Below are 24,785 nucleotides of genomic sequence, written 5' to 3' on the forward strand. Positions count from 1 at the left end.
CTAAGGGGGTCTGAGAGGCATAGACTAGCTCTGTGCCAGGAACAAAAAGAAGCAGTTGTTAGTAAAGAGTTTTCTCCTGCATAGTGGGCAATATTGCAGGATGCAAACCCGTGGGCAGAAGCAGAGTCGAGCAAAATTGGCACAGTACTGGTTGCGGCGCCACTTCTGTCTCACCCACTGTAGAGCGCTCATTGGGGCTTAGTGTGTGAAAGTGGTGTCATTGCAGGGATAGCTCCGCGTCCTTCCTGATTTTTTAAAAACTATTTTTAGGCTTCAGTATTTTGTTAATGAGTAGAGGCTATACAGCATAGAGATAATCACGTGGGCTGTGGAGCCAGGTGACCCGGGCTGGAGCCCTGGGTCTGCCACTTCCTGGTAGACCTTTTGCAAGTCTGAGTTTCTCCATGCCTCAGTTTCCTCACCGGAAAAATTGGAATAATAATAATAATAGCACCCACCCCATAGGTTTGTTGGGATGACTAAATAAGTTCTTATGTATATTTAGTACAAAGTCTAGGACAAAGTAAGAGCTCAATAAATTCTAGTAGTCACAGATCATGTGAACACACCCCTGAGCAGAGCACAGCTCACAAACTCAGCCACTGGGAACTGCTGCAGAAAGAAGGCCAGGCCAAGGAGGCAGAGAGTCTTCATCTGTCCCCTCCAGAGCCTCCCAGTGAGTCAGCTGTCCTCTTGGGCCAGCCATGTTTCTGCCCTGAGCCTCTCATCTCTCCAGAAGCAGCCCTGAGAAGCCACAGCATTTAGCTGCTTTGTATGACCCAAGGTCCTCCACGCACTCCCCTCCAAGAGCCTCACCCATCCCGGATGAGCCGCTGCTGGCTGAGGATGAGAGGGAAGCAGGGGCCCCTTGAAGGGGAGGCAGTGCTGAGGGGCACAGCATAGGCTCCTTCAGCTGGGGGGGGGGGCTGTTACCAAGTGGAGGGCACCCTGTAGACCAGTCCCCAATGCTGTCACACAGGGCCATCGGCCGGGCAGAAGATATGAGTAGGCAGAGTGAACTTTTCAAAAGGGAGAGCTACTGTTCATCGGATCTCTAAGAACAGGAAAAGGGAATAAGATCTGGCACAAACCCAAGTCTTAAAGTACATGAGGATGCAGCATTTATTTCCCAGGTTTATCCCCAGAGTGAGAGGTGACATCTGGCATACATACAGTAGGTGCTCAATAAACATTCATTATCTCTGTGCCTGCCCCCTGCCCTTGGTCATCACAGTGTCCTGTACTGTCCTGTTGTCTCTGGTTGTCACATCCTGGTGTCTCTCCTCCCCGTACATGTCTCTTTCTCTCAACCCCTTCTCCGCAACCCAGTTCCCATTTGCTCAGGGTGATGATCACAGGACATTGCCCTGAATGAATTGACTTATCATCCTAAGAGTGTGGTGTCTTTTTAAAAAGGAGATGTTTACTGTCTCCACCATTCAAATTGGTAAAATCTCAGGCCCTCCCTATGTCTTAAGTATAGTATTTCAAGCAATAGGAGGAAGACACGATTTGGATGAAGTGAACCATCACTTACTGTAGAATTGTCTGCCCCATCTCAGTCCATCTGGTCTCCCTGAATGAGGGGACTCCAGGACCTGCCAAAGAGTTCTCAAGGGAGCTCCCCAAGTCCCTTGCTGCCTCCTTCAGTGGAGCCCTGGGATGTCCTCCCATCACAGTTTCAGCCACCCTCTTGGCCTTTTTTTTTAATCTCTACCCCAGCCCTTCATTCTCCAGGAATTAAACCCAGATCAGCTGTCTGAGTAATCCACCAGAGGGGAGGCCCAGACCCTCCCTCGCAGCCAGCTCTGAGATGGCCCTCTCTGTCAGAGCCCTAGTCACACCCCCGGGAGAGCCCACTAGCTCAGGACTTGTGTGTCTCAGGATCTTGGGTGAGATCAGAGGAACGGAGGCCTCCAGCACCTGCTGCCGTCCACTCCGAGCAAACCAGTAACTATATCCTGAATGTCGATGGTCTCTTTTACAACCTAGAAATATTAGTGAGAACCTGGCCTGATACCCTGAAAATTAGAGTTGTTCACAGTCAGCAGGACCCTGTAGGGCTTATAGGATGTTCAGAATCACACAGCCACCCAGCTTCTGTAGAGTACAGCTACTGCAGGACGCAACAGTTGAAATGCATTGTTGAGCCTTTGTGAAGCACTGAAGAAAAGTGAGATGATTTGCCCGTTGTAGGTGCACTAACTTTTTAATGCTCCAAAGATTCCTCTTAAGCGGTGCCATCTTTGGGGTGCTATACGGAACCACAGATCCTAGAAAGAGCCAGCTATCCACATACATTCTCAGCATGGAGATGAAGGAAGGGGGTGGGGAGAGTAAGTGGACAGAGGGCAGTGCTGGCATCTCTGAAAGAGGTTTCCCTACTCTGCTTACATCTCATTGGCCGGAATTTAGTCACGTGGCCACAGGCTGCAAGGGAAGCTGGTAAATTCTTAGTTACTTAATTCTTAGTAACCACGGTCCCACTGGAAATCCAGGATTCTATTACAAAGGAAGAAGGGGAAGAAAGACGCTGGGTGGGCCACTGGCCGTCTTGGCCACACCTCACAATCAGACATGTTCGTTCTCTTCTGCTTCCTCCCCTGACACTTTGTTTCCTCAACTCCAGCACTTCCTCTCTCCAGCCCCATGGCAGGAACAAGACTCTCAGCTTTGTGGGATTTTTGCTCATATTTGTATCCTCTGCAGCCCCAGAAAAGAGGCCTGCTTGTTCAAGGCATATGCAAATCCTAAATAGGTATTTACTGAGCACCTGACCCTTGGAGGTCTAGAGGATAGAGAAGAGGGGATGTAGCAGACAGGACTCCAACACCCTGCCCTCATTGCCCAGGCAGGGCCTCTCTGCATTTGCAGAATGGAGTTCTATGTGTGCTTTGCTTGAACAGAACTTGCACAGCTAAACACATGTGGAAACTGTGGAAATAAACCGTGCTGAGTGGAGTGGCAGTGTGCTAACGTAGGGGGAAAAAGACATTGGCCCCCTCACCCGTTTGTCACCTAGCTGCCTGCCGCGGGCCCTCTGGAGAGCTATTACATTTTCCCTCTGCCCAAGGAGCTGCTCAGCATTGCCCTGAAATTGCATCCCAAGTGAAAGCCATGGGTACTAGGGAACCATACCTCTTTAAGAGGGTTTGACCCACATCATAAAGCCTGGAAGGAACCTAGAAATGGATTTTCCCCCATGGTGCTAATCAAAATGGATTAAAACCACAGAAGCCAGAAAATAGCATGAGGCTGCAGGCAGAAGAGCAGATATCGACGACATGACAAACTCGAATACTTGGCCTGGCCTCCTGCTGTCTTGATATATCACAGCTATCTCCTCTGCCGGCGGCCTCGGAAGGAGTGCACTCACAGGACATATTGCCCTGTTTTATTTTGCTGATACTCTGGTGAAGATTCGAGAGCTCTCTCCTGTCTCTCATCCAAGACATAATCACTAAGCGCTATAAAGAGGTTTCAGATAACAAAAGCATCCTGACTCTTGCTTTTAATAGGACATGCTGTAGAATTCCCGAACACAACTGGGTCCAAGCTTCAGAATCAAGAAACAAAGTAAATCTGCCACTGTTATTACCTCCTGGATGCTTCCCGTGGGCTGGAGTTTGCTTCCATGGGGTATGGCACTGGGTGATGGATAGAGACGATTCAGGCAGAAGAAGAAGGGGACAGCACTGTGTGCGATGCAGGCAGAATATCTGAAGGTATGGAGAGGTCTCTTCTTCCTTTAGGAGAAGGAGAGTTGTGAGAACTATGACTCTGGTTGGTCCTGGCCAGAGGCTACTTACTGAGCACAATGTGCCAGAGGATCTTTTCAGGTCCGAGGATGGAGCTGCGTGCATGATAGACATGCACCCTGTTCCAGAGAGACAAACATTAACAAGTGCACACATTTCATTATGACCAGGACTATTGCTCCTACAGAAAAGGATGGACGCTATGCCAGAATCAGACTGGGAGGGGTCGCTGAGCCTACTGTGGGAGTCAGGAAAGGCTTCCCAGAGCAGGGAAGAGCAGGACAGTGGAGCCAGCTGCACGGGGAGGGAGCTGGCCTGGGAGGGGCCGAGGGGAGGAGGGGTGGCTGGAGGCTTCCTGGCGGAGATCAAATTGCTTGCCCAGAGGTCACAGTGTCTGTGGTGGCAGAGAAGGAATCCGGCCCTCACTTTTAGCCTGTGGTTTCTCCTTGTCCCTAGAAGTGTTCTCTCTTCTCATACAAGCAAGTCAGCTGGTCTTGAAGAAATAAAAGAAATACCCGATGAAAATCTTTTAAAATTAAAATTATTATAATAGAAATAGTGAAAAACAACACTGTTTCAAACTGCCTGATGTTGCCCAGATTGTGGACTGACTCGGGCGCCTTCTGCAGTCTGAGTGGACTTGTTTCTAGGAAGGGCACGCTCTATGGCGACCAGATAATCAGGACGAGCTGAGAACAGGTGTACCCTCCCCACTGCCTTCACCCCTGAATCCTCCCAAACCAGCTCCGCTGCCCAGAGAGTCTGAGGAGGCTGAGGAGGCTCACAGGCAGCCCAAGGAGGGGCACCAAGGGGCCCCTTTCAGACACTGACTGGCTCTTCTTCAGATGCCTCTTGTCGGTCTTCAGCCCGAAGCTATTGTACACATTCACGTGATTCTTACAATACTCTTGAGGAACCAGTTGAAGAAATAAGGCCCCCGGAGAATGGTCAGGGCCAGGACAGGGACCAGAAGCCTGGCCGATGACTCTTCATTCCATGGATTTGCACAGGACACGATGGAGCCCTCAGAGGTGTGAGAAGTACAAGGGCACTCACACGGCTGGTGGGGGCAGGGATTTCTGACTCCTGGCTCCCTGCTCACCCCATTCTTCTTGTGACTCTGCCATTAGCTAAAAAGTTTTCTCTGCACTTTGAATGCACAGAAGGAAATCATGCATGTGCTCGTGGGGATGTGTGAGACCGAGAGAGACCCAGAGACGGCGGCCCAGGTGCCGTGCTGCGAAGAAGTTGGGGACTGCTTTAAACCTGGATTCGTAGTCGCTCTGCTCCTGGGGGATGCGAGTTGAGCTTTAGAAATGACATCAACCATCTTCAATCTCACATCCATTCATAACTGGATCTCACTTTGCACATGTCTTGGGCAGCCCCCAGTAAGTGGACACGACCACACACAAAGTGCTCTGCACCAGAGAGTGCTGCCTTCTTAAACTCACTGGGTGAGCGTTTGCATGCTCTGTTCTTTGAGGAGCAAGATCTCTTCATATCCGTCACATCTTACCAACATCCAATCATATCTGCCTGGCCTGGCCGTGACAGGCTGTACCCATCTGTCTTCCTGACACCTCACAGCAGCTGGGTTGGGGGGCCACTGGTGTATTTATTGTCTCTGTGAGCTGAGACCACTGCAGAGGCCTTGCAAACCTGCCCCTGGGCAGTTCCATTCCTCCTCCTTCGAGAGCCAGTGCACATGCTTTGGAACTTGAGCAACTCCCGAGGTGTGATGGGCTTCCTGCTGCTCTCTGTCTTGTATGACTACAAGGCCCACCAGGAAGGTGCCTCATCTGGGCCTGCCTGCTGCCCTTCCAGCCTGGACAAATGAAAAATGCCCACAGAGGGCACCAGGCCCCGGGGAGGGAGCCACTTTCGTTCCACGGCCATCACCCGAGCACCTCCTCTGTAAAGACAACACGCTAACCCTTGCTCAAGCCCCCGCGCCCTGACCTTGCTCAGGGGAACTTGGGCTCCCGTGGATGAGGCTGTGAATCGGTTTGGTATCTTTCCTTTCTGTCAAGTACAGGAATTTAGATTTGACCTTGGCTCTGATCCTGCTGAAATCATTCTTGGCACTGTAGACTTCCAGCCTTTGTAATCAGAGCATCTATTATCACCCTGATTAATGCCAGAGCTCTGACGGGGTGGGATCCAGAGGCAAATGCCACTTCGGCGACCCCATGTTGAGTGCAGGTGTCTTTAAAGGCAGTGGTATCATCTCTGATACATACACATCAGCACACATCCAGGGGGCGTTAACACTTTCCCGGCAAAACTTCGGTGCTAGGCCACCTGTGGGACCCCCTTCCAGGTCCAACAGGGAAGGGCAGGGGAAATCTCGAAGTAAATCCAATTCTCAACCAAACCGTATGTGTTGAGGACAAACTCGGAAATGTGATGCTGTGCTTTTCTCAGCACTGATGGAGAACCCTGCCCTTCTCAAGCACCTTTACAGAGAGGAAGGAGGAAGAGACAGTGGGAAACCACTACACCAGAGACTGAGAAGGGCCGCAGGCACTCGAAGCCTTCTCCACTTCCAGGAGAGCGTTATTCAGCAGGAAAGCAGCTTCATTGTTCAGGCCTACACTTCTTCTCTGGCCTGCAAGTAGGATTAAGTATTACCCACACAGCCTCTTGTATAAGTTATTTATACTTGTTCTACAAAGTACACTGAATCATTTTACATGGAATAACCCGGTTTTTACAACTATATGTGCTTAGAGCCATGGAGGAGCCAAAGATGATAGATCCTACAACGAGTGGATAGTGTGTTCACCACTTTGCCCAGGGCAGCACAGAAGGGATGCTCAGTTGATGTTTGTGGCGTGAATGGGGAAAGATGAAAGAGATCGTCCTCAAGAGATTAAAACCTAACTGGACGTTACAGACAAGGATACGGTAGTGGTGATGCAAGGCAGACTGGAGAGCGTCTTAAGAGGAGAACAAACAAAGAGTCGGGGTTAAAGGTGAAGGGAGGTGACATTCAGATGGCTGACGCAGGACTGCTGCCCAGGAAGGGGTCTCCCTGGGCTCTGGGGGCAGGTGGAACTTCTGTGGGAAGGAGGGAGGGTGAATGTCTCATAGACACACAAGCACCAGCTAAAGGTAGAGAAGGGGAGCTAGAGGAACCCTGGGTCACAACTAGTGTGCAGACACGTACAGCCTTTCTCCCTCAAAGGAGGTCACTTGGGCCACCACCTTGGACTCCAGGGCCGGGTGGGAGCAGGCAGCACAGGGAGTAGTGAGGCCCTGGTCCAGGTGTCTAATGGTCTCGCTCCCCTTGCTCACCCATCCAGCCTCGAGCCCTTCTCCAGACGGGCAGGACATCAGGCGGCCGCGGAGCAGGAACCCGTCCACCTGGACCGTGGAGGATGTGGTCTGGTTTGTGAAAGACGCTGACCCGCAGGCCCTGGGGCCTCACGTGGAGCTCTTCAGAAAGCACGTATGTGTGCGGTGGGCCTGGCGGGGGGGGGGCAGGCACGGGAGAAGGGTGAGGTTCAGGAACTTAGGGCTGGGGAGGAGGTGCCGAACCAAGCCCCGGGGGACACTCAGGGAGGCCAGTTGGAACCACAGGCTTCTCAGAGCACAGCAAGCACTTAGTTTGTTCTAAGGGCTATGAATCCCATCTGTTCCATCGTTTGGGCCTTTAACAGGAGTGCTTGTCTTCCTGCCCATCCATCCGTCCATCTGCGCATTCACCAAATATTTATAGCCCATCTACGACATGTCAGGAGAACTGTATTGGGGTCTAGTCCCAGACTGTTTGTGGATTAAATAAGGTGCACACGCAGAGTGTAAGCGTGGTGCCTGGCTTGAGAGAGCCTCCGGTAACCAGCCATTCTCATCGTTGTCTAGGAGATTCTGAAATACATAACAATGGTAAATGAAAAAAGAAAAAGTAAGAATTAATACATTACCTGCCAAGTTTACTATGTCAGTTTTCCACTTCTGCTATAATGAGTTACCACAAATGTAGCAGCTTAAAACAACACATTAAAATTTTTTAAGTTAAATTCACTGGGATGACACTGGTTAATAAGATTAAATAAGTTTCAACTGTATAATTCTATACGCATCATCTGTATACTGCATTGTGTGTTCACCTCCCGAAGTCAAGTCTCCTTTTGTTACCATATATTTGACCCCCTTTACCCTCTTCTGCCTCCCCCGACCCCAAACAACGCAACTTCGTTAATTTACAGCGCGGTGGGTCGGAAGTCTGACCAGTCTCATGGTCTGAGGGTGCCGGCCGGGCTGACCATTCTTTCCAGAGACTTTTGGGAGAACCCGTTTTCTCGTCTTTTCCAGCATCTAGACCCACCCTCATTTCCTGGTTCAGACCCCCTCACCCTCATCCTCAGAGCCACAGCCGTGAGCAGGGTCCTTCTCTGGCCACTGACTCTGTGGTTCCTCCTCCCACGGTCCCTGGGGTCGCATAGCCGCCTCTACCCCAGTCATCCAAGCGTTCTCCCTGTGATGAAGGCAGTGACTGGCGGCCTTAATTCCACCTGCAAACACAGTTTCCTTTGCCAGGTGACCTAACAGATTCACAGGTTTCAGGGATTAGGGTATAGACACCTTGGGGTAGAAAGGAAAGGGAACATTCCTCTGCCTGCTGCAGTTACTGTTAATTTTTTCCTGCCTGTCTCTCATTTTATTTGGTGATTGTATCGTAGAAATAATACTCTCAGATCTGGGGATGGTCATATCTAACACAACACTCACATTTTATTAGGGATGTGTTTGACCTCACCTAACAGTGGGGCCATGAGAGCAAAGATGCAGGGTGGGTTACGTTTAGAAGGCGCTGGGTGGGAGGAGCCTGGCTGTGTGTCTTCCAGAGTGACAGACACAGTGACCGTCTAGGGGGTGGGGTAAAGGGAAATATCAGGCAACGAGGCCTCTGGGAGGGCTCGCAGATGAGATCTGTGCACTCTGACACTTTGCCGAGGACACGGAGAGTGTGACAAAGTCAGCACCTCATCAGTAACTGGAGGGCTGGTGAGGGCAATGAGAGGGAACCGCAACCCAAAATGTCCATCTTCAGTGACCTGAAAATAACACTAGGTTAGTGAGGAAGCCCAGCCCTACCAGGTCCCTGAGTTCAACAGGACGAATGGGAGCAATGCAGGGACCTCACAGGACTGGCATTCCTTTAGTAGTTCTCTGTGCTAAACCCTGGGGTTCAGTATGGGCATCGTCTAACTGTCTGCCACCCAGCATTCCTGACAGGGCCAAAGACACCTGAACTCCCTCACAGAGTGTAATTAGCAATCTAGTAATCAGCTAAAAGCAGGTCAGCTTAGAGACAAGAGATTGGGGTGATGGATGGAAGCCAGGCCCTTACACCAGCACCCGGAACAGAAAGGGAACCATTAGTTTCAGGGTCCGATGGATGACCCTTCGTCTAAGTTCAGGCCGTTAGAACAGTGTACCACAGACCGGCTGGCTTCTGAACCATACCAACTCACTTCTCAGTTCTGGAGGCTGGAAGCCCATCAGACTGGTCTGCTTCTGGTGAGAGCCCTCTTCCAGGCTGCAGATCACCATCTTCTTGTTCAAGGACACTACTCCCAGTCACAAGGGTGGACCATCATGGCCTAATTACCCTCCAAAGTCTCCGCCTATTGGGGGTTAGAATTTCAACACATGAATGGGGGAGGGGCGTATATTCCGTCCATCACACGCATCTTGCTCATTTAGCCCTGGTTTCGATGGGGAGATGAACATCATATGTGGGGTATTAGGACCATGTGGGAATATGCTTGAGTCCTTCAACCAGGATAAAGCGGGAACATGAAAGGCCCAGTGTGTTAAAGTACCCCAAGGATTTGATGAGAAGAGGAGCACGCAGTATTTTTGCTTTATCTTCTGAAGAAGGTCTGGTCTTGGGGCTAAGAGAATGTGCACCCAAGGAGATCCATATTCCCTTCCCTCACCCCCGGCCACCCCTGAGCTGCAGCCACGGTTTAATTTCTCTGACCATCTTCTGCTTTCCCTTTGTTCTGACCCTGTCTCACCAGGAGATTGACGGCAATGCCCTCTTGCTGCTGAAGAGTGACATGGTTATGAAGTACTTGGGCCTGAAGCTGGGGCCTGCGCTGAAGCTCTGCCACCATATCGACAGACTGAAGCAGGCCAAGTTCTGAAGGTTTTTAAAAGACGGAAGCCAAATCCAGACAGCGCATCTCAAGATTATCTTCTGCCTTACCAACATCCCGCCACCATCACAAAATAGGTCCTCGTCTTACAAACAACAGCCCCAGAGACGTAGTCTTTTTACAAAACTCGTGCACCTCTGCCTTTTCAAATATTCAGCCTGGTCCTTTTGAAAGGCTCCTTGGTGTTAATGGTTTGCCAAAAAATGACAACAATTCCTATTATTTGTAACATTCCTGATAGGCTGGTTGCCGTAAGAGTGGGTCCTATTCTTACAAAGGAAGATGGGGAACCGAGTGCTCTCACCCAAGGAGAAGAACCCTGGGGGGTTCCAAGGATGTGAGCAGAACCTGTGTCTCCGCAGGCCTGGCGGGGATGCCCACCACAGCGCCCCCTGTCTTTGACTTGGACCCACAGACCTCTCATTGTGAGCCTTGCCTGATTCAGCTCTTGAAGCTGTCTTCTAAGGATAAACGCCTCACCTTGCACTATCTGGAAAACTTGAATTCTTTTGCTCTCTGAAAGAGAAGGAAAAAAAAAATCTTTTCTATTCCTAGTTATCTGAAGTACTGTGTTATCCCACTAGAGGGCAGACTGCTAATGAAATTCTAGGTCTCTCACTGCTGTAGCCTGAGGATTCAGGACTGGATAGATGGGCTAGGGTTTCTGTGAACAACATCTAGCCCACACAGACGTCGGGAGTTTATTTCAAGGTCAGCACCACAGATTGTAACTGGGGAAGACCCACTTACCTCCCAAAGGTAACTGGAGAGAAATTGTCTCCTAGAAGGTTCTAGTTCATATCCAATCCTCATTACTGACTGAGATGTACAAGCAGCAAAGGCAAAAATTGGGAAGTACAGTCTCCCCAGATGGGGCTTTGGAGTTTCTTCCTTCCCAGAATCCTCGCTGAGGTGTCAGTGTGTTGGCATGCTGCAGAGGCTTAGTGACATTTAGCCATGGGTGTTTCTTTAAAAAGAAGAAAAATGTCTCAACTAAGCTTCGAAATGGGAAAGTGTTGATTTCTAGATCTTTGCTGGATTATGTAGTTGTACGTATGGTTAATTTTTCTAGTCCTCAACAAATACACAGACGTGCTGTTTTGGGGTTTAATTAAATGTACAAGTAGGTTTTCCTTCCTCACCATGAACTAATAGGAAAAAAAGATTCTCTACCCCTTTGCAGCTGTGTCCAGGGAAGGACAATACGTCCACAATTTCCTAGGCAGACAAACAACTTCGTCTTCATTCTTCCTTTTATCCCTCTCCTTCCTCTCTTTCCCTCTCTCTTTTTTTTCTTCCTCTGTCACTGAACAGAAAACACACCTTCCAAATGAATTCACCTATGTCATGGGCTTATTCTCTTCCTTAAACATCTGTGGTGCTGGCAGTGAGGAGATAAAGACCAGACTTTGCCATCTGGAGAGTGAGCAACAAAAAGAAGCTCAGCGCTTTTCTTGGCCCAAACGCAAATTAGAAAAGGCACCGCTACCTCTGGGATGCAGTCTGCGCCAGGGTCTCAGCTGGAGAGTGGACCAGGGTGGGGTTGCAGCCCCCTAGTGCCCATCACCAGGTGCCCGTGTACAGGGCATGGCCTCTGCAAACGAGGGCGGCCCTGGGTGGATGTGCAGGTTGGTCCTCTATAGAGAAGTTAGGACTTAGATGACGACCGTAGAAATGCTTCAAACCACGCTGTGTGAGGTCTGGATACCCCTCGACAACCCCTGTTTCTCACCCCTCTCTTTCTGTTTGACCCTCTGAAACTCATGGTGCCTCTTCCGCCAACACATACCTCATTTAGAGACTTTCAGAGTTGCCTACCCACCCTCACAGGAGCACCTCCCTCGTTACACAAACACGAACATCACGTCCCCAAATTAAAATCGCCCCCAAACAATGTCAAAGAGACACGTTGAGTAGGTTTCAGGGGAGAGAGATGTTCCATCTCTCTCTCTCCATCTCGGAGAAAACTGGACCTTGTTCATGTGTGACTGCTCTCACGGAGGTGCCCTCTCACTTCGCATTACACTTTAGGTGGGACAGATTGCCGAAGCCACGATATTTAAGGCTTGACTTTTCAAAAATCTTTTGACTCTTAAAACAAATGCTGCTGTATTGGACCGTAGCCCAGGGAGGAAATACTTTCTTGCCTGCTTTGCACTGGAATGCAATTAGCCAACCAAATTATTGTAGCAATACTGCAACGATAATGAATTTTCACCCCTTTCAAAAATCTTGTCAAACCAGGCAGCTAAGGAGCTTAGCAAATGCAAAACTTGCCAGGCCATTTCCTCTCAACAGCCTTCTGAGAGCCAGGCCATGTGTGTCGCTCCTGCCTAAACGTGAGCTGATTCGGGGGCCTCCCACGTGTACAGTTAGGGGAGACGTCATTCCACTGTGGTAGCTTCGCTTCGCATTGTGACGGATAATGCTATTTGTTTTGTGTAATTCCAAAACAGAGATAGAGTGTGTGTGTGTGTGTGTGTGTGTGTGTGTTCATGTTCCAAACCTTTTCAATTATACTTTTCTGTTAAACACTCAAAAAATCTAGAGACAATTCTATTGCCTAGTAAGTTTTAAATATTTTCTGAAGCACATTATTCCTTTGGTGAAGACTTCAGGTAAAAGATGTGGGCAGTGTGTGTGTGTGTTTCCTGACACTGTAGTTGAAGAGCCTTAGGAAGTGGCTGGGAGTATATCAGCTATTATATTTGCTTGGTTCTTTAAATATGCCTCCCCAGCTTTGTAGCACAGAGACAGAACCTGCTCCAGGCTGTTCCTACTAGGTATACCCTCTAACGCCAGCAGGGTGCGCTCTGGAGGCAGCTGGGGGCTTCTGGGTCGACCCAACTCAGGGGAAGACAGGCCCGCAGTGACTGAGGGGAGAGGCCCAGCCAGGGAGACCTGCGTGCAGGGAGCCCCTGTCTTCACACCTGTTCACTGCCCGCCAGTGGATACACTGGGCTCCTATTGTTTCCCGTCAGCAGGGGTGCTGACCTTTTTTCCTTTCAGTAGGTAAAAGGAATGAAAAGTTCCTCAGGAGAACCTACTATGACACTGAAATCCATTGCAAAGGAGTTCCTGGCTCAGGTTGGTTTGCTTGGGAAGGAAATCAGTGAGGGAGGGAAGACAAAACTATAAATTTCTTAGGAAAAGAGCTCCTCTTCTAACAGTCCCAACCCTTTAAGCTGCAATAACCTATTTTTATATTTACATCCTGTATGAAATATTTCTTACTTTTAAAAAATGAACATCATTTTAAAATTAATTTTTGAAATTGTTTTAGGAGAATTTTGTCATATCTCTGAAGACAATTGGAAATGCCCAGAGGTGGCTATGGACTTGAATGTAGGCACCGTCAGAAGGTCTTGAGCAATGAAGCTGTCTCGCCTTCCTTCTGAAGACACAGCCAGGCCTTCCTGTGTGGGGGCCGAAGACGGGCTCCGAGGCGCTTTTCCAATTCTTCGCAACCGAGTTAGATGAGAAGGAAATTTGACCCTTTTTTAAAAAATCTCAGATAGCAAGACATGGGATTGTGCTGGAGTAGAACATTTTTTAAAAGGCAACATTTTGTTAAGGAGAAGAGTGAAAACCTGTCTGTGGGTTTGGTTTATTTTTTTGTCATAAACACACTGCAAGACCTGCACAGGGTTGTCCTGCCCTGTGTGTGCTCCCTGCAGCAGGAGGGGACCGTGCTGAGAGGCACGGAGGTGGATCCAGAGGGTGGTCAGACAGGTAGAGGCAGTGATGTCAGTCTGGCAGCAACGCCCCGCTTCCACACGCAACACCTGGCACCTGAGCCAGAGCACCGGGACCTCAGCCTCCAGGGTGTCCTCTCTCCTCATCAAAGATGATTCCTTCACTGGCGATTGGATGCTGGATTTTTGGAAACGTAGCATTTATTTGAAAGAAAATCACTCTTATTTATCACCACCAGTTCAATATGACGGAAACATGTCTGCTAACAATTTGCTTTGTGTAATTTGTTCTAATGCTAATAGGCAACAGCTGGGACACTTCCTGTGGTAAATTCCTGTGTGGTTACAGTGGTATGATCACACATGGACTTCACCAAAATGCTGTACTTGAGAAGAAAGCTCACACCGGCTCTCCCAGGCTTCAGACAATTCCCGAGTCGCAAAAGCACATTTTTACAGGAGGATTTGCTTCTCTTCACTCTCTGCTTTCCCAAGCAAGGCCCTGGATCTTAAAGTACTACAGAAAGAGCCCGGGGGTTCCCCTCACACTTAGCATTGAATTTGATTTCTCTCCAAAGGAAAAGGCAGCACACGGAGCTGAAAGAAGACACCTTCCTCCAGGTCAGCGTGCTGTACCAGCGTCCCCGTTGAGAGGATGGGGCTCGAGATGAGCGGAGACACGCTCAAGAGCCAGGAACTGGCTTGGTAGCTGATTATATAATGATGTCAGACTGTGTGGGGACAAAGCATCTTTCTGCCCACAGGGTCTAAATATACACTGACTTGCTCTGTGCTGCCAGCCCACCATGTTCTGCTCTGTAGTTTGACCCTGTGACCTGAGCCTTAGAGGTGGTCCCATGTCCTAGGGGCTTACTGAAAAGACCAACACGAGTCTTTAGTTGGAGCCTACTCTGAAACACAGCCAAAGCCTTGCTTCTCCAACACCCCTCTACGAAATCGAAGACCCTCCCTGGGTGTCGTTTCACAGCAAGAGTGTGTGACCGGTAGGCACCTCCATCATCTGTGTAGCCTCCTCCCGTCTCGGGAAGGCTCTGCCTCCCCATCGAGGTGCCGGATGCCTTCCCACAGCCCTGAGAAGTGGCTCGGCCTGACCACGTCCCACCAGGAGGCATTCACTCCCAGAGGAAGTGGTTTATTTCTTTGTTGGACAGCTCTGGTTGTGAAAAAGTTTTTTCTCAGGGAGACACAGATGTCTGTGAATCAGACACAGACGTTTGAGATGAAGCCAACTCTGCAATCTTTCTCTTTTTAACAGAGCTTGTCCGGGCAGCAACCACACCTACAATACAAACCGACACTGGGAAGTAGATCCCAGCTCTGCTGCATTAGGGCGGAGGAGCAGACACTCGATACAAATGTGGCCACTAGCAGATGTTTGGTGGCCTTGTACACACACAAAAAGGGTGGCCTGGAGAATTTTCAGTGCAGTTGTAAATCTGGCTGTGTTCACATACACGTGTGATCAAGTTACATCAGTTTACGTGAGTGAATGTCTAAGGCCGTGCGCCTTCCAGTTGTTAAACTGTGTGAACAAGGTGCCGTGACCCGCTGGAGCCCTGTCTCTTCATTGTACTCACTGGTGAGATCATGATGGGAGGAAGTTTAGTTTAGACAATAGCAGGTTATGAGTGATGCTAGGCGAGTAAACATGGTCTTTTGTGAATTTATGAAAGTTACACAGTCGATGACCCCCGGGCCCAAGTTAGATGTCGTGCTTGTGTGTGTGTGTGTGTGACTGAGCACAAACCAGAGTGAATGCAGCAAGGAGTGGGAACTGGGGAAGGTTCGGAAGGGGTTGCAAAAGGAGGTTTTGCTTTCCAGAACATTCTGTTTTATTCAGAAGAACTACCTAGAAATCAGACCCCAAAGTACACCAAGTGTGTAGTATATGTAGCTTACTTAGATCAATTTCTGGAGCAGAGTCTCTATGAAAATACTAAAATCTTGGTACTTGGAACAAGTAGATACTGCCCAGCACCTTGGCTAACACCTGCCATATAAAAGGCATCTCATTAATATTCACTGGCTGACTGATTAAACAAATGCTTGACCAGTTTGCATATTTTCTCCAAAAAGCCACTAGTCCTTCTTTGAACCCCAGTATCTTTACTGAAAGGAAATTGCCAACAGACCAAGAGGGGGCACGAGGCCTTACCTTCCCTGGCTCTCCAGGCTCTCGAACCTCCAGAGTCACTGACCGGCATTTCACTCCTGTCTCTTTGTCTTAAAATCTCACGTTCCAATTGGCCTAATGCTCTACTGCAAGCATTAGAGAGTAACGATGGATTGTTTACAGCTTTAATTTCAAAACTTCTTTTCCTTTTCCTTTCAACCCATGATGCCTCTCAGAAATGAGCGATTTCCATCAGCTGGTTATCTGCAGGAGGACACGTGGTTCCCGGGGGGGGGGCAGAGAGCGCTTTTCGTGAACCCTGCACTCGGGTATCTTGTCCCCCTTTGAGGGTCAGGGCAGGCCAGCCCAGGTGGGCTTCCCCGCAAGCTGCCCTCTCTCACACCTGCTCCCGGTGGGATGACGGAGCATGCGCAGCCCACAGGAGATGGGTGGATGAGCACTGTCCCCAGTCCTTTCCCTTTCTTTACTCAGCTCCTCCCTGGAAAGCAGATTTGAAAATATCAGGGGCTTCGGTTTTTTCCCTAAATAGTTACATAGAAATTTCGAGCATAGAATCATATGACCAATTTTTTTTTCATAAGCACACCAAAACTTAGAGTGTTTTACCTGCAAAGAAATCATCCTAAAAGCCCGAGGGTGTGCTCCAAGGACATGGTCATTGCTCCGAATATTTTTGGTGCAGGTCTTTCGGGGTCATCTTTAGAAGCGAGGACACATTCTTTTCTGAGGGCTGTTGGAATCCCTTGTGCTCATGTGAGGGTGCGTTTTTTCTCTTTGGAGCAGGTATGGGCCACTGGGCGGCGTCTGGAGGACAACACAGGTGTAAGTGGTGTGTCTCCATACTCATTTGCTGGTCTTTTCCTCGTGTGTTTCCTTACTCGGTTCAAATGGTTTGAGCAACGACAGCTGCAATTAATTTGTTGATTTAAATCTCTGAGGCAGATATCATTATAAAGAGCTGCAATGTATGGACTACTTTGAAGGACAGTATCGTCTGGATACGTAACATTAACTGAGTCCGTTTTGAAGTAATCTCATTCTGTATCCTTAGGCATGGTAAGCGGAGGATACTGTGATGTTTGAAATACCCAGAGGTAGCCCTCATACCTAGAATTCTAGAATCCCAGGGGAATTGGGAGGAGGAGCCCTTGAAGGGCATCTGGAGAGCTCACCTCCTTGTACGACCCCCTGCACCCCATCTCCCACGGGTCCCTCACTACATGGTAAGGGCGGATTGTGGTGCAGTGCAAAAGAAGCAAGCCCTCTAAGTTACCAGACGCCCATCTCCTCACCAGGAAAACGAGGGGCATCCAGATGACGCTTAAAGGCATTTCCAGCTCAGTTGCTTTCAGCAAAGGCCACGAAACTGCTCCTCTGTTTCATGACTTCTGGGTTCTGCTCCTCCTCCTGTCTGACCTCACCAGACGTTTCGCCCTCTCCTCGCGCAGGCCCGCAACTGCAACTCCTCCTCCGAGCAATACAAGCAGCACCTTGCTAGCTCTTCTCATTATTTTTTACTTTCCATTTCTTTCTTTCGTCCTGTTTTTTTGTTCCTCTTTTCTGTTTTTCTCCGTTATCCTAACTCCGATGCCTTTTGGGAAGAGATAGGAAGAGAACAAAAGAAGTAGCGGCTGCCTCCTCTCTCCCCGGCCTGGCAGTCCTGACCCCGCCTGCCTTCCACCATCTCGCTGTCACCTGCCCACAGCTTCTCTCTTGGCTCTGTCAGACTTCCAGCCCAAGCTCCATTTGTTCTTTCCAGTTTCAAGGTCTAGTGCTCACAGTCTGTCCTTGAGTTTGGGAACAAGAGTCTTCTCCCTTTTAAATGCTTCGTCTGTGACTCGCCCTGACAGTTCACTAATACCCCTCATCAACCTTCCCCAAGCACAAGCCCAAATGCCCATCCCACTAGGTGTCCCTCCTCCTTTAGCCCTGAAGGTCAAGAGTCCAGTGACCTGGAGCCAACCTGACATGCCTCTTGAGAAGCATGAGCTGTTTTTCCCAGCTGCTGCCTCCTGTGACCTGAGTGGAGGAGGAGGCCACATCCAGTGGCCACTCTGGCTGCTCTGCCGTTCTTTATAGAACATGCAGCTTTGTCCAAAACCACTTAGGACTGACTGCACCCACCAGTGACCAAGGCCAGGCCAGTGCCTCATATCTTCACGAGCAGGGTCCAGCCAGGATCAAAGATGAAGGCCAATGACACCATGTGAGAAGCATTTCCGGGGTAAGGTTTTGTTCTCAGACTTCACAATTCTGCTGAGAAATGTGCAGTATTAAGTGTCTTGTGACTGAGCAAGGGGAGGAGATGATGTATTTCCCCAAAGAAAATGTGGTTTAGAGGAGAGAAAAAGGCAGCAAACTTTTGGAAAGAGGATTCTCTATTCCTGGCCGTTATCCAGCACAATCACACCCCCTCAAGGTCTTTCTAGAAGTCAAACTTGTTTCCGTCTCAGGGACAGAAAATGTTTTTGCCCAAGTGTGAGGGAATTTGGAATACCTTGATTTCTTTCATTATCCATTGTGTTATAAACCACAATATTGAATTTGCTGTCATTTTTCAGCTGTATCTTTGATCACTTGAGGATTTTTTTAAATGAGCTTCTTTCATCCAGAAATTTTGAGGTATCAGTTACTTCATATAGCAGATATTCCTATCTTACAAACATGGTTGATTAGATTGTTTCTCTTCCGTAAATGCCTAGAAGTGACTTTATTAATATAAAGATTTTATACTTTAAGTGCATTTGCAAATAAATTATACTTTTTATTCCATACATACAAGAAAACAAAATAAATGGTGTTATAGAAACATTCTATCATAATTGTCTTCTGTTGCTATTTTCTCCTTACATTAACAGTAGAGTCTTTTTGTTAATTAAGTGCCACTGTAACATCATGAAGTGTCGTGAAGCCGAAAGGTTTCTGTGTTATGAGCCATGCTAGGCTACAATCATCTGACAAGGCTCTTGCTAAATAATGAGGGCATCGCAGTAAGTGAAAATCCATGTTCCCCAAGTTTCTGAGGTTGAAGGCTGATTGATGATTGAGATGTTCTGCCTTTTGTTTGGAAGCTAAGGGGTTTACTTTCAGGTTCTTCTTTTACCACCGCCTTAGTTAATCTCATGATTCCACCTCTTTATTCCACCTCTCTCCCCGATACGCCCAGGCAGGAGGCTTGCCGGTCTCTCTCCGCCTGGGAAGGGGGCAGCGGCAGCCTTTCCCAAGGATCTTCTGTCTTTAGTGGGCACTGCGTGGAAGAGCCGGGAACCCAGGGTGCAAATAGGCCGCCTCCTCATCTCGGGGAGAGAACCACAGGGTTGGCCACATTTTCTTTCTCTGCCTAGATGGTCTCCCCTGGCTTCTAATGAAAGGTTTTTAAGGAATGCGTGTGTGTGTGTGTGTGTGTGTGTGTGTGGATGGCTCTGGGAATCTGAGACCAGGGTCACCCAGTGAAAGGTTGCGCATCATTTGCTCGTCCAAGGCCAGTTGAACGACGGACCCGGTGCATGTGCTGCTGGTGTTCTCGCTACTTGAAAACCCATTGTGCTTTCACTTTTTATGGATGTAACGTAATTCGGGAACATGACTTTAACTCCACGCTTTGTTTAGAAGTGCCGTGGGAGTGTGGGGCTCTGCGCTTAGGGAATGGTGCAGTGTTAGGGCCTAGTTTTCAGTTTTTGGGGTGTTATTTTTGTAAGTAGCAATGGATCTAATTTTGCAGACCAGAAATCAGTGAATAGAACTCATTGTAATGGGGAACAGCATTTCGGTGGGAGAGAGAGAACCATAAACTTTGTCACCTGGGGGAAGAGCCTCTCCTTCATTTTTGCTCTTTGTGAGCATGATGTAATCAGTGCTCCCTAGTCTGGGACAATCCTCTCCCGTCCAAGTGTTCCTGGGTAATTGTGTCACATGTGGGAAATTATAGTAGGCAATTTGGTTCTGTAATCCCGTTTGCAAAGCATGCAAACATAAGATAACTAGGTTAAACGCAAATAGGCATTACACTAAGGTACAGAAACTGGGGGGAGAGAAGATGCTGTGTCCATAACTTAGAAACAACATGAATTTTATTCCTCATGTGCCTCAAAACGTAGAGTTTATTAAAGTGTTTATCCTCCCGTTGGACTTCATCACAGACGGTTTATTCGGACGCATCATCTGTGTGTGAACATACACGCATTTCTACTGCGCACGTCTACAATCTCTCATTTGCAATATGTAGGCTCCGTGTGAAGTATGTTCTTTAGGAATTGATGTGCTCATTTTCTTTTATCATGTGCAGTGTTTTAACAAATGGACTACTATATATAAGACACCATATCAAAATGTGCTCTTAATTTTTCAAAGCCTTTTTGTTATTGTTTGTAACTGTTCCCTTTGGGTCAATTCTTTCATTATTTAGAGGCCTGTTTTTAATGTACTCCTTTAAACAGTGACTGCTAGGTACACCACAGTCAGAGGTGTCCAGCTTCATGAAATGCACACTACTGGCCTTAATTGTTTTAATATTTTGGTGTGTTGGTTTTTAATTTTTGATGCAGGTTTTTTTTCCCCTAGTACAGTAGATCCCAGGCCTGAGAATAATTTGTTAAAATGTCTAAATCTTAAGATTCCAAGACAGTGCAGTATTTTCTGTTCATGCCGTGGACAGTATTTCTGTATTTTTAATAAAGAATGGAATTTATATGAGCCTGTGTATGTTTTACCTGATCAACTTTTAGTGTTCATTATTTCCCTAGACTAGTTCTCTCAAGTAGAGAGCAAGAAAAAGCCCTTCAAAGGTAATCCTTTGAGGCCTCCAAGGCCAGTTCACAGCTGCCTGGGCGGCCCTCAGGGTGGCCAGGCCAATAGGCTGGCTCAGGCGTGACCCGTGACGGGGGCCCAGGGCTCTCTGTGCACAGACCGCACTTCCTGTCTCCCTGACCTCCCCACTCGGGCCTCTGACTGCACAGAGGCAGCCTGGGCAGGGCAGGAGCCCCCAGGTGAGCAGCGGCCCAGGATCATCATCTTGGATCAGTGTCTCCTCTGGAATCTCCTTCCCGGTCGGCCATCAGGGATAAGGGCCATCTCCTGTGGTCGTCGGGATGATTAAAATAGAGTACAGTGCTTGGAAAAGCCCCTCAAATCGTGTCTTGTTGAATCTGGAATCCTGTTTCGGGCTGTTTATTCCCGGCAGCTGACTGGGACAGTAGCAGAAACCACAATTGCTCCTGGTTTCTGACGCTGCTCCCAGCCTGACCGGTTACCCGCTCAGAGGCCTCCACCCTAACCCCAGGGATGCACTGTGATCCTCGACAAAGGCAGTGGGTTCTCAATGAAGCCACTGGGGGTAAAGGTGTGGAACCCTCATGAGCCAGTGCCCACTGAGCCAAGGCAAGCGAGGAATGCTCGGGACGGCCCAGAGAGAGTTGGGTGCAGGCCTCCAGCGCCTTCTCTCACTACCTGCCCTTGGTTTGCTTGAAACTTAATAGACCTGGAAATATTGACCTTGCTACTTGCCCTGCCCTGGACAAAACCATTTCCAAGCTCATCCTTCCCTTCTTTCCTCCAGCACAGGTCCAAACCAGGTGGCCTTTCTCACATGTCCATGAAGTCTCTGAGCTACCTGGGACACCCACCTGCAAGTGCCCTTGAGTACCCAAGTCCTGGGATCACTGCTCCGAGCCTCGTCTCCTCCAACAGTTAACAGAAGCTCGGCAAACTCAGCTTCAATGACCTACCTTGTCCTTGTTGTTGTACTAATTACATAAGGTCCAGGGGGGAAGAAAAGTCAAAGTCAGTGTTATATATACTACTGTCTTTTTTCCTTTAAAATCTGGACATGGATTTGGCCACCTGAACACTTGCAGACCTGGAGAGAAAGGGGGGCCTTGCAATGTGGGGGGGGATCTGGCCCCAGACGAAAGCAATCGTGTGGTGTGACGCAGGCAACACTGGAGGGCAGGAACAGCACAGCTGGTGTGCACGGTCAGGTGTGAAGCTGGTGTGAAGGCACGCACACACCTAAATGTATGTATGTACATGTGCTGCCCCCGCCTCGTTTCCTGTTTCTTAGGCCCAGGAGATAGATTGCACCAGAAGCCACAGACCTGGGTTTTAGTCCCAGTTTTCCCACTGAGCGGCTGAGGGTGTTATACCCAGCTAGGAAAATTACAGCTAGGGCATTACCCAACCCTAAATCTGCAGTTCCTGGAAGAGGGTAATGAACAAACATCAGGGAACAATTGGGTTTAAAATTCTAGCCAAATAAGGTAACTAACCCAGGACCGCCAGAAAGTGCTCGCCAGCAGCAGCACCCACCAATCAGGGACCCTCGCCGTTTTTAAATAAGCCAATAGCTAACCGCCACCTCTGCTTCTGTATGCCTTTGCTTGCTTGCTAGAAAATATAAATACCCAGTAGTCTGTAAGCCAGGCGCAACTTCCATTTTGTAGCTCTGAGTAGCTACGTGACCCCGGTCACAGTTGGGGAAGCTCACCCCTGCACAGGAAAATCTTTGGCCATTAAAATTTTTATCAATTCAGTTCCGGACTCCGAGAGTGTGTGTTTACCCGCCGATCGTCTACAACAAGGGCAGTGGGCCAGTCAATGACCTGTCCGGACCCTGGGGAGTTGGATAAGTAGAGGTCCATGCTCACCCATGCCCCCACCCTGGCCTCCAACAGCCTATGGATCTGTGGCTTAGCAGTAGAACAGACCATTCATGGCTGGACTCTATTTTCCACAATCTTGAAGCCCCAGGCTGGTACGACCCATTAGGGGCCCATGGGGAAGAGAGGAGATTATTTAGCTGAGATCAACGTGACAACCTACGTCAGGGATCTCTCTCCTAAGAATCTACAAGGGAAAGTAGTTCTTACGAATGGAGTTGATTTTCGCAGGCAAGTTACCAGGAAGGAGAATTTCCTACATCCTATGTGAACTCCTGTTGAAGATACATTGCTCCATTCTAGGAATCTGAAGCACCGTCACACGCTGGGCACCGACAGATCTTGCCTTCTGATCTCTGGCGAAGAACTTCCATTCATTTCAGTGCTCAATGAACTTGCATATTTTCCCATTACCCTTTCCATAAAAAAGTCATTTTTTTCAAGTGGAATTGCTTTTTCTCCTTGAACTCTTTGCCAAGGTTGATTCGATATCCATCTAGGAGTGGCTCCTAATTTATCATTAACCTATTAGTGGAAGCAATAAAAAACACTGAAAGGCAAAGGCTATTGAAAGGAGAAGTGTTTCCGTAAAACCCCTGGGGCTGGGAGGTGGGGACTCGTGGATCTGACAGAAGCTCTGCTGCTCTTTTCAGACTAACAGGTTTGGCAAGAGGTTTTTGTTAGCAGCAGTTAATCAGCGAATCCCATTACTTAATGAGGTTATCACTCTTAGCAAAGCTGCAAATTACACTTTCTTTTTCTCCAGGCTGAAGATAACATCCTTAAAATCTTGCATTTACAAGTAGTATCTTCTTAGCAGAAAATGGAGTAAACAGAAGCACGTTGAAAATGCCGTTGGTGTGCAGCTCAGGCTGATGTTTTCCATTCTCCGGATCTGCAGCCCTCTGAGCCTGAGCCTCACTCCCCGCCCCAGGGTGTGGTGCTGGCGGGGAGCGTGAACAGGGAGAGGTGGGAAACCGCTCCTTTGTTCGCCACCAGCTGCAGTGGACACGCACACCCTTGTGCCTCGCTATGTCATCCCCCACCCCAGGTGCATCTCCCGTCAACCTGGAAGGAGACTTTCCCCTGATTTAGTGACTCAGGAGAGTCACTTTCTGTCAACAAAACCACCTCCTTTAACCCAGGGACTCCCCCCCCCCAGCATCTCATCAGGGGGCTCTCAGAGTAGCCTATGAAATGTGCCTCCCTGACTTCTCCCTTCTTCGCCCCTTTGCTCTTGCTGGTATTTAAATCCCATAGCCTCCTCATTTGCCAAATGTTCTCTTCGTGAGTTCATACATGTTTGCCCACCCCTTTCCCAGTGGGGCCAAGAACCTCAGAGAAGGCCTGGGTGGTGCTAAACATGTTGGTGTCAGCCTTGATCTCCTACCAAGGGGGCGTCATGTCCCCTGCGGAGGATGGGTAGCATAAGGGTGAGCGAGTGATGCAGCGGCCAGCAACTGCTGTGAGAGCCCCTGAGAAATGGGCAAGGGAAGCTGCTCCCTCTGTGCAAAATACAGGCCCAGAGGTGCTCGGGAGAAAGGCAGCACCTCCAGAGGGGCAGGTCTGGGTCCGAGCTATCACCCCCCACTGTCGCAGGCATAGACCCGGCAGACCAGCGCTCCATTCGCTCTCCAGTTCAGCTGCTTTGTTTTGCTTGTTTGTTTTTCCTTTTGGCTCAAAGAGCTCCAGAGGGGATGAAACCGAGAGTTTTTCTGCTGTGCAGCATCGTGTGTATGCACTGCGTCCCCCTACCTACCTCGTTTGGCTGTCCAGAACGGTTCCCCTCCCGCCCTTTCCCTCTCTCCCCTCCTCCCCCATACACCCTCCCATCCCTAGCATTTATTCAAGCTGCATAGAATTTCCCCCAGGAGGGACTCTGTGTTTTCTGGCTGAATTACCCCTCATACATTTCCAGTCAAACACTCCCCTTTCGGTTGCACCTCTGCATCCTTCCTCCACTTGGCTCTGGAAGCATTTCTTCTCGTTGTTTTATTTCCTCCTCCTGCCTCCTCCACCTCCACCCCCAGTGAGAACATCTCTGTGCATGTCTCGAAGCCTTACATTTTCCACCAGCAAACACACTTCCAGGGCCTTAGTGACTTGTGAAAATTCCTTCCAAACTTGTCTCTTGGAAACAGGATGGCAGATGAAAGATTGCTTCATTAAAATTAGGCACTTTAAAGAGGCATTCCGTAAAAGCCCTGAGAATCCCCAGTGGGCCCCTGTCTGCTTGGGGCTGGGGGAGGGGGCCAGATGGAGGCCTGGGCTTCTGGGGAGGGGAGGACCCAGCACTTCGGGGTTCAGCCCCTCTTGCTGACACTGAATCCCTCCCCTGGGCAGGGAGGTTT

At 49.0% G+C, this 24,785-nt stretch overlaps 1 protein-coding gene across 9 annotated transcripts in view; it reads left to right on the forward strand.

Moving 5' to 3' along the window:
• Positions 1-20,468, forward strand: part of SCML4 (Scm polycomb group protein like 4) — a 104,345-nt gene extending 83,877 nt beyond the window's left edge. For 4 of the 9 annotated variants that reach the window (XM_037158976.2, XM_037158978.2, XM_053664788.1 and 1 more), the window contains 3 exons: positions 7,067-7,212; positions 9,794-13,018; positions 13,215-20,468. In XM_037158976.2, the coding sequence (XP_037014871.2) occupies positions 7,067-7,212; positions 9,794-9,919 (272 nt within the window). In that variant the 3' untranslated portion in view covers positions 9,920-13,018; positions 13,215-20,468. The remainder of the gene's footprint in view (positions 1-7,066; positions 7,213-9,793; positions 13,019-13,214) is intronic. The other 5 variants (XM_053664786.1, XM_053664787.1, XM_037158977.2 and 2 more) reach the window with 5 other exon arrangements.
• Positions 20,469-24,785: the final 4,317 nt, after the last annotated feature.

Source organism: Artibeus jamaicensis, unplaced genomic scaffold, assembly GCF_021234435.1.
Source record: "Artibeus jamaicensis isolate MK-2021 breed Jamaican fruit bat unplaced genomic scaffold, CSHL_Jam_final contig_387, whole genome shotgun sequence".
NCBI classification, from domain to species: domain Eukaryota; kingdom Metazoa; phylum Chordata; class Mammalia; order Chiroptera; family Phyllostomidae; genus Artibeus; species Artibeus jamaicensis.